At 42.9% G+C, this 15173-nt stretch overlaps 1 protein-coding gene across 5 annotated transcripts in view; it reads right to left on the reverse strand.

Annotated features, from left to right (window-relative positions):
- Nucleotides 1–15173, reverse strand: part of KCNIP1 (potassium voltage-gated channel interacting protein 1) — a 374830-nt gene that overhangs the window by 1561 nt on the left and 358096 nt on the right. For 4 of the 5 annotated variants that reach the window (XM_003781952.1, XM_003781951.1, XM_003781953.1 and 1 more), the window contains 6 exons: nt 11468–11592; nt 9735–9804; nt 8361–8431; nt 7605–7712; nt 4160–4264; nt 3267–3329 (listed from right to left, as the gene is read on the reverse strand). In XM_003781952.1, the coding sequence (XP_003782000.1) occupies nt 3267–3329; nt 4160–4264; nt 7605–7712; nt 8361–8431; nt 9735–9804; nt 11468–11592 (542 nt within the window). Of the gene's footprint in view, nt 1–3266; nt 3330–4159; nt 4265–7604; nt 7713–8360; nt 8432–9734; nt 9847–11467; nt 11593–15173 lie in introns of those variants that run through there. The other variant, XM_012807351.2, reaches the window with a different exon arrangement.

Consider the following 15173-nt stretch of genomic DNA (forward strand, 5'->3'; position numbering starts at 1 on the left):
AAAAAAAAAAAAAAAAAAAGAATATACTACCCTGAAAATTTTTTGTAATGGTCTTGTCAAGTTTCCATATTAGAGCTATGTTATAAACACAAATCAATCATAAATCAAGTTGAGAAGTTTCCCCTATTTCTTATTCCCTGAGTTTATGTAAGATTGGTGTTGTTTCTTCCTCAAATGTTTGAAAAACTGTACTAGGGACAGCTCTGAGCCTGCCATTTTCCTCAGGGGAAAGTTTAAAATGACATTCTTTTTTTTTTTAAGACAGAGTCTCACTTTATCACCCTCAGTAGAGTGCTGTGGCATCACAAAGCTCACAGTAACCTCCAACTCCTGGGCTTAGCTGATTCTCTTGCCTCAGCCTCCTGAGTAGCTGAGACTACAGGCGCCAGCCATAATGCCTGGCTATTTCTTGTTGTTGTTATAGCAGTTTGGCTGGGGCCAGATTTGAACCCGCCACACTTGGTATATGGGGCTGGTGCCCTACCCACTGAGCCACAGACACCACCTGACATTCCTTTTTAAAAATAGACATAGGACTATTCAGATTTTCTATTTCTTTTTGTGTTAGTTTTGTTCTGTTGTGTTTTGCAAGAAATATGTAGATTTCATATAACTTATTAAATTTATTAGATAATCAACTATTATCTTTTATTTTGCAGTTTTTTTTTTTTTTTGGCTGGGGCCAGGTTTGAACCTGCCACCTCTGTATATGGGGCCGGTGTCCTACCCCTTTGAGCCATAGGCGCCGCCCTCGACTATTATCTTTTTAATGTATGTAAAGCCTGCATTGATGTTACCTTTTTTATTTTTGATGTTCTGATTTTTCATATTGATAATCTCAATTTTTTCTCTTTTGAAAATTAGTCTTGATAAGCATTTGTCAATTTAATTAACTTTTTTCACAGAGGGAACTTTTGACTGATGGATATCTCCTTCACATTTTTCTATCATTTATTCTCTAGGCATAGTATCGAACATTCAATCCTCAAATGTTGGATACTAAGAAATACACTTCTAAATCCATTGGTCAGAGAAGAAAATATTCTGAATTAAAATATAATGTCAACATAACAGCTCAAAATTTGTAGAGTCAAAAGAAGTATTTAGCTAAAGTAGCACTCAGAAAAATATTTACCCCTTTAAATATATATATTTGAAAGGAATGGTTGAAAATCAGTGACCTAAACATCTGTCTCAGAAAACTAGGAAAAAACACTAGGAAATTGAAAATAAAAAATTAGAAGGAAGAAAGTAATTTAGATCACAAATTAATGAAATACAAAATAGATCTATGATAGAGAACATCAACGGAGACAGAAGTTGATTCTTTAAAAGTTGCTAGAACAGGGAGAAAACATTGCCTAGTATTTAAGTATATGTATTCAGAAGTTAAGTTACTTGACTTCAAGTCCCGGATCTGGCACTTATTTATTTATTAAATCATAGTGGTGTACATTAATGCAATCATGGGGTACAATGTGCTGGTTTTACACACAATCTGAAATGCTTTCATCAAACTAGTCAACATAGCCTTCATGGCATTTTCTTAGTTACTGTGTTAAGACATTTATATTCTACACCTAGTAAATTTCGCACGTACCCTTCTAAGATGCACCATAGGTGTGGTCCCACCAATTACCCTCTCTCCACCCATCCTTCGCCCTCCCCTCCCCTCCCTTTCCCCTTCTTCTTGAGCTATAATTGGGTTATAGCTTTCATAAGAAAGCTATAAATTGGTTTCATAGTAAAATTGAGTACATTGGATACTTTTTCTTCCATTCTTGAGATACTTTGCTATGGATCTGGCACTTATTAACCTGGTGACCTTGAGCAAGTTATTTCATCTCTCTGTGTTTCAGTTTCTCCATGTGTAAAATGGGGTTGAGCATATCTACTTATAGGGTGGGTTGTGAAAAAGGAATGAGTTAATTAATGTACAGCAATACAACTCGCTAATGTGAGAAACTAAATTGATTTTAAAACCTCTCTCATCAAAAAAACCTCTTATAAGCAATGTCAAAAAAATCACACTCCATAGGTCATGATATTTAAGACTAGAATGACAAGTTCCAGTTTCATTTCTATCACCTACTATGACCTTAGCTGCATTCTTAATCTTGCTGTGCCTCAATTTTCGGTTCTTAAAAATGGGTATGATCAATATTGCTATCCAACTAGTTATTTTAAATGTTAAAGTATTTTGAAATCCTGCTGGTAAATAGCTGTTGATCTGATCTACTTCAAACTCCAGAAACTTCCCCTTTGACTATGTAATAACTTGCTTGGGATTCCTGGGCCACCCCAAGACTCATGAACTAATGAGTTAATACCAACCTTAGCAAGGATCCTCTAAGGTCCCGGCTGGGTCAAAGTCAGTTGCCAGTGGTCAATGCTCAGTCCATTCTACTAGTTAAATATTTTTAAGTATCACCCTGTATATCACCTACGTCACAGGGTTATTAAGACAACTCTCCCCTGCTTTTTTGCATTCTCAGTCCTTCTTGGTGGGAGCTCAGAGTAACTTTCTAAAATAATGTAGGAATATAAACACGTTTCTCTAAAATAGACGGAACAATTATTTCTGTGCAGCCAGTCTATTTGTTAGACAATAAAAGTTTTGGTTCAAGGTCCAGTGGCATAGCAACAGCTGGGAGAATGTTAGAGAAATAATATCTCAAGTCCCACCCGAGACATATAGAATTAGCATCTACCTTTTAACAAGAGCTCCACCATATTGTCACGCACGTTAAAGTCTTAGAAGCATTAGTCCAGGGCATTTGTATTAAAAACGAGGATTTCTAGATCTAGAATGTCTGGGATAGAGACCGGGAAACGTATATTTTTAGAATCATCCCAGGCAATTTTTGCGTACACTATGGTTTGAGAATCACACTTGTAGAGTTTTTCCCCTCAGCTGCTCGCCTGTAGTCTGGGGAGTGGGGCATCAAGCTAAAGCAGGTTGAAAAATGACAATGTTACTCACCTGGATAATCTATTTTCACAGAGACCCCCTCTAGTTTGCACATTCCCCCCCCCCCGCAAACCCCTACATAGGCTGTCTGCTCAGTCCTGTGCTTAGTCAAGACCAACTGCAGGCCAGGTTGAGTCAGTGGAGATTGTTGGACTCCTGAGTTGTTGCTATTGTAGCTGTCGGCTCTGATCAGAGGAGTCCCAGGCATGCACAGGTTTCTCATGCTCTTCCTTCCACAGGTCCCCGAGCCCCAGATTTCAATTCCCAGATTAGCGTGCCACAAATCCCTCCTTACCTCCTGACATGATTCAAGAAATTCATCTAAAGTCACAATGCCATCTTTATTTTTGTCCATTTTCTGAAAGAAAACAACAAAAAGCATTTTAAAGAACCTGGCGATCTGCATTCTATTGCTTGATTTTGTTAACCTATTTTGCCCCGAGAAGGAGGGTGGTCTCTCACCAGCCAGACAACCACAGTCAGGCCCTGGTTACAGCATGTTGACCCCCATGAACTTCCTTAAATCAGAAGGCTGACTTCAGATACTCGTCACTCACTGCTGGCTTTTTCTGCTAACACCCTAACATATCTTACGCAGACTCCCTGCTATCCAATCCATAGGGCAGGAAGAACCCTGGACACAGAGATTCTGATGCTGTCTCTGTCACTTACTGTGTGACTTTTGTTTTCCCCGTTTGCAAAGTGGGAGCCTGGACCAGAGGGAGCGCTGACGTTCTTTGATATTCCATTGCTAGATGAATGTTTTACTGAAACACCACTATGGTCACACCACTCAGGAATCAGCAGTAACCACCCATCCTTTATCAAAAGGCTCAAGTCTCCCTTTTAAAGATCTTACAATCTGGCCTTACCCTAGTTCCCCTTGCTCCCCAGACTCAAATGCTTAACACCTCCACAAATGTGATTCATGAAGTCTTTTGGGTTTACTCTGATCCATCAAGAATTTTATGGAACTTAGAGTTCGTTCTATACCACGTACATGTAATAATATAGTTCCTTGTTCTCCTCTGTAGAATGTGCTTCTTTGAGGACAGCACGTCTTGTAATTCTTTTCGGTTTCCAACAATGTTCAGTACAGGGGTTGGACACAAATCACTTGCTCAGAGGCTTGTGGGTTGACAGATCTAAGTTGGACTTAAAGCTCATGTGCAGGGTGTGTTCACTTACCTGAAAGAAGACGTCCACGTGCTGCCTTGGGGTGTCTTCTCTGAGCACAGGATACGTGTATTTCCCCATCATGTCATAGATGGCTTTGACAATGTCAATCATCTCCTGGAGAGGGGGCAAAAAAGCATGTAGTGTGGGAACCATGAGGTCAAGTTCTTCTTAGATGACAGAGTTTGGAGCTCCCTGCCCCCCTTGCAACAAAAGGAGTTTTTTACAGGAATTTTTTAGGAGTTTTTTTTTATTACTCCTTGTAATTAAAAGGACTTTCCTCAGCAGATTAAGACATTAGAAAGCTGAAGAGGCTATATTCCGAGAGCCTCCTCTTAGAAGACAGTAGAAAATTCTCTTTGCCTTCAAAACCTGTTGGGTAGGTTACCTCTTTGAGGGCATTGTCTTCAGTGAGGGTGACATGTGGGGCCCCTATTCATGGACTTGAGGCAAGTGAAATACTATTCTGAATTAAAGAAAAGTTAATGCTTCTGGCTTAAAGATTTAAAAATCCTCACAGGTTCAGTTACTGTTTTAAGTTAAGAAAAATGAGCCAACAGCCAAGATAATCCACAGGGCACTTGAGGTCAATGGCTCCACAGACAGGGGCACTTATTAAAGAGATCAGTTCTCAAGTCCACCCCAAAACTATTGAATCAGAACATCTCAGGAATCTCTGTTTCCATCAGGGTACATTAGGAACCATTATTCTGATTACCTGGGACCCTACTCAGGATGGGAATAGCAGAGTTGGGGATGTATATGTGGTGTCTAAAGCTATCCAGGGCAGCCTCTATCCTGAGTTCCTTGCCTGTTACTTCTCATTCCATGTACTTATTCTGTTTTATTGTTTCTTTACTTCTTTTAACCTATTATTAATAATGTTAGACTTACAGAAAAGTTGCCAAAATAGTACAGGTAATTCATGTATACCTTTCGCCTAGTTCCCTCAAATATTAACAACTTGCATAACCAGAGCACAATTATCTATCAAAAATGGGAAATCAACATTGCTATAAGATTATTAACTATAGTGGTTATTCAAATTTTATCACTTTTTTCATTAACATCTTTTTTTCTCCTTAAAGATCTAACATTGCATTTATTTGTTGTGTCTCCTCTAATCTATAAGTTTCATTCTTTCCTTGTTTTCTAGTAATTAAAAACTTTATATATATAAGTAGTGGTCAGTTATTTGTACATTGTCTCTCAATTTGAGTTAGTTCTTGTGATTAGATTGAAGTTACACATTTTTGGTAAGAATCCTATAGAAGTGATGTTCTATCCTTCTCAGGGCATCATGTCAGGGTGGTATTTGGGGTTGAATTGTCTAATCACTGGTGATGTTAACCTTGATCATTTAATTAAGGTGGTATCTGTCCAATGTGTCTACTGATTTTAGTATTTGGTAGTAGATCTTGCCTGTAAAAATTGTTACTGTAGTGTTTGCCTAATGGTAATTTTATATTTCTTTTATTCCTTTTACTTTTTTTTTTTTTGGCCAGAGCCAGGTTTGAACCTACCATCCCCAGTATATGGGGCCAGCGCCCTATTCCTTGAGCCACAAGTACTGCCCCCTCCTTCTCCATTTATTAATTGAATTTTTCTGTAAGAAAGAGCTGTCCTTTCTCCTCCATTTATTTATGTATTCATCTGAATATTTTCTCTTTCCTCGGACTAAAATCAACCACTTCTCCAAAGAGACTGATTCTTTTTATTGGAGAATGGTGTTTAGAAACCAAGATCTAGGTGCTAGGAGTGCTCACTGCTATGGGAATGTCACTGTTGCAAGGCTGTCTCAACAGACAGAGCTAGGAAATATATTTCTCTATCTATGTGTTTATTTTAAAATGTGTGCTTTTCAAGCTCTTCACATCCACTTGGCCATCGAGGTCTTTCCTGTCTGGGTACTTTGTGTCATTCAAAGAATATGTTCATCTAGCAGATTCCCAGTGGAATACAGATGGGCCCCTCACTCTGGCCTTCCATCTGACTCTGCTGATCTGTCAGCCTCATCTTGTGCCATTTTTCTCCTTCACACCTTATCTGCAGCCATCTGGAAGCTTTTCTGTTTCTGGAACACATGAAGCTCTGTCCTGCCTCAGCCTCTCTAGCAGCTGTTCCTTCTGCCTGGAACACTTTCCTGGCTTTTTTGCATGACTGGTTCTAGTGTGACACTACCTCCTTACAGAGGCCTTTGCTAACCTTCCCTGAAAACCATTCTCTACCTGTTTACTCTCCATCTCCCTACACTGTTCCCTGAGCATGGGGCCTAATCTGATTGTTTGCATCTTTATCTCCAGCACCTGCCTCACCTAACAAGTTCTTTTTTTTTTTTTTTTTTTTTTTTTGAGACAGAGCCTCAAGCTGTCCCCCCGGGTAGAGTGCCGTGGCATTACAGCTCACAGCAACCTCCAACTCCTGGGCTCAAGCGAGTCTCCTGCCTCCGCCTCCCAAGTAGCTGGGACCACAGGCGCCCGCCACAACGCCTGGCTATTTTTTGGTTGCAGCCGTCATTGTTGTTTGGCAGGTCCGGGCTGGGGATTCGAACCCGCCACCTTAGGTGTACGTGGCTGGCGCCTTAGCCGGTTGAGCTATAGGCGCCGAGCCCTAACAAGTTCTTAAACGTGTGTTAAGCAAATACGTGACTGAATGAGTGAGGAATGAAACGTGGGTAGGCTGTCTGAGCTTCAGTTTCCTCTGTAAGGAGAGAACCTTGCAGGGTGAGGTGAAGATTAGAGATGGTATTCATACCTCCAGGCCCCAAGCCTGGCATGCAGGGGCTCGGTAGTGGGATGTTACAGGATGCTCAATTCAAGTTTCTGCTGAGATACCAGGACACAGTAGATACTAAAATCAGTTTTGAGGTAGATCTGTGGGTATCTAGAAACACATTCTGTGAGGTTCTAAAAGTGTCAAGCCGTGAAGATTCAGAAAGTATTTGTAACGATTTCTTGAGAGATGGTTATACCTTCCACCACCTGTTCTGTGGCTTTATGAGTGGACAAAATAGGTTGTGGCCAATATGATCGACTTTTAGTCTCCTCTTACCTAAAAATATCTCTTTTCTCTTCTAGGTGCTGCCTGCAATTCTACGATTTCAACTTTTAGCTTTAACTTGTGGCTGCCAACTGCCAAGATGTGAGTTCCTCGGGGGAAGAGTAACTCTGTACACACAAAGAAGTCATTTTCACCCCCTGTGCAATGTACATTAAATCTGTGTGATCCAGTGAAAATTAATCTGTTTCATTCTTTCTTGGGCCCCTGGGAACAAGGCATGGTAGGGCAATGTGGGATTTCAAAAGTGGCCTTCTTCATATTGCCAGGGACCTGCTCTGTTAGCTCTAAAGCAGATCCTGCCTCATTGAGGCCATGTTATCTCATGACGGAGGCTCTTTTCCATGACATCAGGTACCTTCACCCAAGCTCTTCTGTGCCCTGGTTTCAGCTTACTTACCTCTTTGTTTATGTATCCATCTTTATTGATGTCATACAAATTAAATGTCCACCTTAGTTTCTCATGGACGGTTCCTCTCAGTAAAATCGACAGAGCAGTTACAAAGTCCTGAGAAGTAGAAAAGGTAGGCGTGACATTAACCACTGAGCTGTCTGGGGGCTGAAGCTGTGTGTTTGCGTCAGACTCTGGGATGCTTTTGCAGGATGGTGCCTCCCTTGTCCTCTTATTCACATGGAGGATACGGCTGCTCTCACCAGAGAGTTTCTACCTTCTGCCCGATTGCTGCCCTGGCCTGCTTTTTGGAAGGCACCCCCTTTGGGGAGAATGGCGCTCTGTGAGACACAGGTCTACACAGCCTCGCCTATCATACCAGAGGCAGTGTGGCCAGTGGCTGAGAGCATGGACTGTGAGAACACAGTTGCTTGAAGTCGAGAGAGCTACCAAACATAGAGCCCCACTTTCTGGGGTTATGATGGGAATTAAATGAGTTAATAGACACAAAGCACCAAGTTCAGAGGCTGCCACAGGGTAAGCAGTGTGCATGTGGCTATTAGCCCCTGAGACTCAGAGTTTGTGAAGGGCAAGGGAAGTTGCTTCTTCTCTCCATCTTCAGGAAAGACTTGTTACATGAATAATGGTTCCTTTGTCTTGACTGGGAGCATGGGATGATCCAACACTGCCCCCAGTGCCCCAAGATCTAGAGGAGAGGTAAGGTAGAACAGGGGACCCAAGGGTAGACACAAGAGACTGATGTACCTCGAACTTCACAGAGCCTGTCTGGGTGGTGTCAAAGGCGTTGAAGAGGTAATGGGCGTACGTGCTGGCATCTGCAAGGCAGGAGGGAAGGCAGGTTAAGGGGACTCCGGGGTGGTGGTGGTTAGAGCACTGCTAACAGAGGCAGGGCCTCAATAAGAAAGAGAGGAGGGGGTGCTGGGGTGGTAGAGAGGAGAAAATCATGGGATGGGGTCTGTTTGTTCCACTCAGCAAGAGGCCAGGTGGGTCTTTGCCCATCCATCTAGCCATCCTGAGAGAACGACTCTCCTGCCGTTCTCTCTGTGTATGGAATCTGTGATGAATGAGACGCTGACTGCATGAAGATGTTCTTCTGAGTAGCAGTGCGACACCACAGGCTGAGCACTCACTTGGGAACAGACAGACCTGGGCTCAGATGCTGCTTGGTCACCACATGGCTGTGTGACCACAGGTATTGAAGGCAACCTCTCTGAGCTTTCCTTTCCTATCTCTGTACAGTGAGATGTAGCAAGACTTATCTCTTGAAATTTTTGAAAAAGTATGTTAAACTAGAGCTGTGCCTGGCACATAGTGAAAACACAATAAAGAAAGACTCAGGTGAATTCAGTAAACTCTGATTCTGGGGCCTGCAAGGCTGAAACTCTCCCCTAACGTGGTGGGGGCCCTGCACTGGGTCCCACACCTAGGAAGGTACCTGTCGGCTGTCAAAGAGGCCCATGAGAAACAGGGCCCAGGAAATGGTGGGGGCATTTGGATTTCTGTTCCATTAGGACCCAGGGAAGGAGTCCTGCCGGAAATAGCTCTTGGGGACAAAATGCAAGATGGAGGCCACGTGTGACACGTGGAGGCCACAGTAAGATTCCTGCAGAGTCATGTAGGACAACAGAGCAGATGCTGAGGGCCTGGCACTCCTGACCTGGCTTTACAAGCACAACTTCCCTGCCTCCTTTTGGATTCATTAATTTTTAGAGCTCCTGGTATTTCCTAAAGTTCTTTTTCAAAACTCTGCTTGTCTCAGCTATTGTCCTGTACAATGGTGGAGCCAACATTGCAAACTTTTGCCTCGGACACTTATGAGAGCTACTTGCTAGCTGTGTGATCTTGAATAAATTGCTTAACTTCTCTGAAATTCGTTCACCCCATTTGGGATCCCAATGCCTGCTTTCTAGAGCTATTGTGAGACTTTATGAAATTGCATTATCTGTTTTTCTTCCCCTGGTGTGAGTCTGTTTTCAGAGCTCTTTTCTGCTAAGGTTTTAGAGAATTCCACACTTCATAAGGGAGGCGTCCCCCTTTGAGGTCTCCCCTACCTCAGGAGGAAGGGAAGGCTGGCACTGCAGAGGGATCTGGGCAGGATGGTTTCAAGGTCAGACTCACCTCCATGAGGGAAAAACTGAGCATAGATCTGCTTGAATGTCTCTTCATTGACCACACCACTGGGGCACTCCTGTGGAAAGGAGAGAGAGACACAGGGTGGAGTGTGAGGGCCCTGCCAGCAGAAGATGGGGCCCACCCTGGGGCTTAGGGCTGCTTGTCATCCCTGGTGGGCAGGGACTGGGCTAGGGTCTGTGCATTGTCATATCTCCAAGACCAGAAAGTAGCCACCTCATGACTGAAGCTGCCCTGTGAAGTGTTGGGACACCATCAGAGAACTGTGAGGTGGAAAGATTTGGGAATTAGAAAGACCTGGGCTTGGATCCTGACTGAGCTGATACAGAGCTCTGTGACCTTGGCCAAATTGGTCTCTGGTCCTCAGTCTTCTTACCTGTAAAATGGGATAGCAGCACCTTCCTGACAAGGCTGCTGCGAGGTTTGATATGTGAGTCCCTGTAACTCATGCTAGGTGAGTACCGAGTCCGCGGTAAACCCAAGCAGCGATGATTCCTTTTCTCTCTCTCCTTTTTTTTTTTTTTTTTTTTTTGAGACTGAATCTCAAGCTGTCACCCTGGGTAGAGTGCAGTGACATAGATCACAGCAATGTCCATCTTAGGCTCAAGCAATCCTCTTGCCTCAGGTTTTCTATTTTTAGTAGAGATGGGGTCTTACTTTTTTTTTTTCTTTCAGGCTGGTCTCAAACTCATGAGCTCAAGCAATCCACCCACCTCAGCCTCCCAGAGTGCTAGGATTACAGGCCTGAGCCACACGCCTGGCCTGGATTCCTTTTCTTTTCTGAATGCAGCTCCCTCTCCACCCAGTCCTGTCTAGGCAACTTCCCGTAGAGCTCTGCTCCAACCCGGATGCCCACTGCCAACACTACCTCTTTACAATGGTAGGAAACCAGGCCCATGGCCAGTACAGTCTGCTGTGTAGGGCAGAAGCATCCCAGCTCTCGCCAGATAACTCATGGGAGGCTTTTGAAACCCTAGGGTCATCACTTTGGAGAACATTGAAACTGTTGTCAGTTTAAAGTCAACTAAGCTCTACTTGCAGACTGCACCTGGGGGAGGGGAGGCAGGAGCAGCTCCCTCCACCCCACCCCAGGATTTGGAATTAAACAGTACTCTAATAGTTAAGCTTAAAAATAATTAACATCTGGGATAGGATCTGAGAGGTCCACACTGCCCTGAGAAGACAGGAATGTGCTCATGCATGTGAGGCAAGAGTGAACCCCGCCCTCTGATTCCACCTTTGATTATAACTTGGCTTCTGCAAAGCTCACAGGGAGAGAGGGGCCAGGGGAGAGCGCTGTCTGGTCCCAGTGTCAGTTCTAGTTCCCTTGGGAAATTAATACCCTGACATGCAGGCTTACACATTAATCTCCAGGAGCCTGGTTAGCATAAGTTAGCAGATCTAAATCCCATCATTTCCCAGCAAAATGGAAAGTGTGAATACGTGAAGAATGCAGGCTAAAACCTGGGCCAGAGGGATTCCTCCCAAGTTGTGCCACCCTGTGAAGTGTCTGGGCAGTGGGCCAACTTCCTGTCTCCTGAGATTGCCTTGTTCTCTCCTGTAACATTCCATTGCAGCCATGTGATCTCACGCTCATGTCCCCTTCCTCCTACAACCACATGTATAAGAAACTCCCTTATGAACAACTCCTTTGGGACTGGGAGAGTTTAGGCTCCAGTGGGAAATCACATTCAGGGTCTTCAGAGCCTATAGGAGCTTACATTTTTGAAGCCTCGATAAAGGACTTGTAGTTCCCTCTTAGTGAAGTTGGTCTGGGCCTCAAGCTGTTCCAGTCCCTCAGGCCGATGGCAAACCATGGTCATCTCCAGCTCATCTTCAATCTTATCTGGAACCAGAGGAGATGGCATTGGAGTGGTTGACCTCAGTGGTCATTCTTGTCTGACAGTGGTCTGGGTTGTCAAAGAGTGGTGTCATGACCCAAGACTTAGGGTTGTGGGCTGGGATGGCACTGCCAATGGCCTTCCTGCCTTGAACCCTACTTCACTGCAAGTCAGTGACCCCACCCTGTACTGCAGGTGTGCTGGACACCATAGAGAGAGTGGGCTTCAGCGTCAGAGATAAGCATGTTCCAAGTAGAGATGAAGGCAGAAGTGCCCAAAGTAATTCCATACGAAAACATTTCCCTTGCTTTCAGAATAATCTCTTTGCATATTCATGTTGCCCCTTGAACATTCTGAATAGTCCAGAAACACAGGTAAGGAAGCAAAATGATAACCACCCTCCAAACAGCAAAAAGAAGTGAATATATTTAAAAAACAGAGTAAACATTCACCATTTGGGCCAATGAGGGAAAGGTTAGAATGACTTAGCAAAAAGTTCAAGTTATAGCGTGTGAAATAGTAATTATAAAAATTTATTTATTTATTTATTTATTTATTTATATATTTTTTTGAGACAGAGCCTCAAGCTGTCCCCCTGGGTGGAGTGCCGTAGCATTACAGCTCACAGCAACCTCCAACTCCTGGGCTCAAGGGAGTCTCATGCCTCCGCTTCCCAAGTAGCTGGGACCACAGGCGCCCGCCACAATGCCCGGGTATTTTTTTTTTTTTTTGGTTGCAGCCGTCGTTGTTTGGTGGGTCCGGGCTGGGGATTTGAACCTGCCACCTTAGGTGTACGTGGCTGGCGCCCTAGCCGGTTGAGCTATAGGCGCCGAGCCATTATAAAAATTTACACACATTTACAGTATCTTATTGAGTATAAAGACGTTCAATTTAAAGTATGAAACTATTGAATCTCTTTACAGACTAGGAAGATGACGTAAGAGGGAGCTACTTTGTATAAAGCATTTGAAGAGTTCTGAAACTAGTTGTTATAAGCAATAGTTTAAGTATGCCTCACGTACCTACTAAAATGTAATATAATGTTGCACTAGTTATTTAGAAAGTGTCTATCAATTAAGGTATCTGCCTATCTCCTGTGGAAGGATTACCTAGTCCGTATCAGTGTAATTTTCAACATTTTTCCATTACAGAGGGGTAAGTGAATGTCTTCCTCTGGGCTCTGCCAAAATGCTTTCTATAAATTTATTCTAATCAAGAATCAATTGCCATCTAACTCCCTCTGCCTGTTGTTGTCATGCAGACGTTACCAAATCCATATATTGAAGGACTGTAAATCTGGGCTGGCAAGAATAGTAATGAGATAGGCAGGCTGCTTGCCCCACCCCATGACAATCCAATCCCTGGCTGAATTTCTACACTGGAGAAAAGGTCAACAGGTATATTCAATTGTGTGCATTTCTCTAATTTCTCAAATCACTGTTGTTCTCTGCACCAGATTTTCTCTCCAATGTCACTTTCCCCTTTGAGACTTTGATTCCAATACAAAAGGATCCAACAAATTAAGTTTGTATCTTGTACACGTCCCCAAAGGTAATGAATGGTCATGTAAGGCTCCAGTAACTTGGTAACAATTCTAATCGATGTCTCTCTTATATGCTGGGCGATACTTAGCACCTTATCCTGCTGAGAGCAAGGCAGGTGATTCAATATAAATAAGGTACTATTTCTATCACATAGCAACAAGTGGCCAATTTCCTCCTAATTCATAACTTTCAAAGAGCCTCTGATTATTGTTATGTTTGTAGGTAAGGAGTTAAATAGCAGTTATCTAAATACGGAAGCATTTCTATATAAATCAAAGGGCTGATTCTAACAAAAAGGAGAGAGAGAGAGAAAAAAAGGAAAAACAATCACATAAGACCAATTCTGAAAGCTCATGTAGATTTTCAACTCATTTTAAAATAGAAGTCAATTGTTGGTTTAACTCTCTTAGAATTGAATTTAACAGAAGTTTTTTTTCAATGCACATATATATTTGAAGAAACTTTGAAGGGGCTGCAGAGGTTTTTACATCCTTCCCATTTTTCCTAAGGGGTTCTTGGGTGCTGACAGATGGCCCCCTAAAGAAAGAAGAAGCAAAAATCATTATTAAAATGTAAATAAAGAAAAAGGAAAGATTGTATTTTTGGAATAAATGATATATATTTTTTAAGCCATCCAGCATACTGTTTCAGATTCATCTTATCCAGAAACATTTTAAAAGATTTTTTTGCAGTATTGTCTTATTCTTTAATCTTCATGGGACCGGATTCCTCCCAAGCTCAGGGAAATTTTTTTGCAAAAGTTTGAGAGAATCTTCCTGATATAGAAATGGCCACTTGTTTCCCATCACTTTTGTAAAAAATGCACTAAGTAATTATTGAGACACCAACTATTAAACCCACTTCATTAAGGTGGAAGCGGCTTGATTAATAAATGGTTTGTTTGCTGTCTGGACAGTAGAATCAATTTCCACATGAAACAGATTCTGTAATGTCTGAATATTGAATATTGACTACCAAGTTTCTATTTTGTTTTGCTTTTTCATTATCCACTAATTAATTGTCAGGATGTGCCAACATTAGTTATAGAAAGAAATTCACCTCTTAGGAGCTCAACATGCTGGTAAGTAGACTGCCTGTAGACGTTAGGGGTTGAAACCAGTGACTCTCAATTTTTTTTTTACCATATTTTGTAATAAGAACTATAATTTACATCACAATCCTGTATACGCTCATACATATGAGCAAAAATTTCATGAAATACAACTGTCTTTCCTGAATGAGAGATAGATTTTAATATTAGTTTTAAAGTAGTCCTTTATAACCCCCTGCTGGCTGTGGCCTTCATGTGTCATGGCTTTTGATGGAAAACACTGATTTAATGTGTCTGCAGTGGTGGCAATCTTGTAGGAGTACCCACAGCTGCTACCACATTTCTTTCTCTCTTTGCAGCTCTCTCTTCCCTTTCTTTTTCTTTTTTTTTTTTTAATTTTTTTTAGAGAGACAGTCTCACTTTATTGCCTTTGGTAGAGTGCCGTGGCGTCACAGCTCACAGCAACCTCCAGCTCCTGGGCTTAGGCAATTCTCTTGCTTCAGCCTCCCAAGTAGCTGGGACTACAGGCACCTGCCACAATGCCCGGCTATTTTTTTGTTGCAGTTTGGCCGGGGTTGGGTTTGAACCTGCCACCCTCGGTATATGGGCCAGTGCCCTACTCATTGAGCCACAGGCGCTGCCCTCTCTTCCCTTTCTTTGTAAGCCTGGAACCCCTGTAAATACATTCAGAAGACACTTCTGAGGGGGCTGCAGTGGTTTTAACATTCCTCCTATTGCCCCTCAGGGATGCCCCAGATGCTGCCCAGGTGGTCCCAGTAAAGGAAGGAGGGTGAACCAGCTCCCTGACGGGAGGAGAAAAACCAGCACAAACATGTGGGAGCCTCCTTGACAGTTCCTTCTGAGGTCTGGTAAGAGTCTACAATGCCAAATGCTGCTTGTTATGAAAAATAACTGGGGCTCGGCGCCTGTGGCTCAGCCGGCTAAGGCGCCAGCCACGTACACCTAAGGTGGCGGGTTCGAATCCCCAGCC

This window comes from Otolemur garnettii, unplaced genomic scaffold (assembly GCF_000181295.1).
Source record: "Otolemur garnettii isolate 467f Iridium unplaced genomic scaffold, OtoGar3 scaffold00003, whole genome shotgun sequence".
In the NCBI taxonomy this organism is placed as follows: Eukaryota; Metazoa; Chordata; class Mammalia; order Primates; family Galagidae; genus Otolemur; species Otolemur garnettii.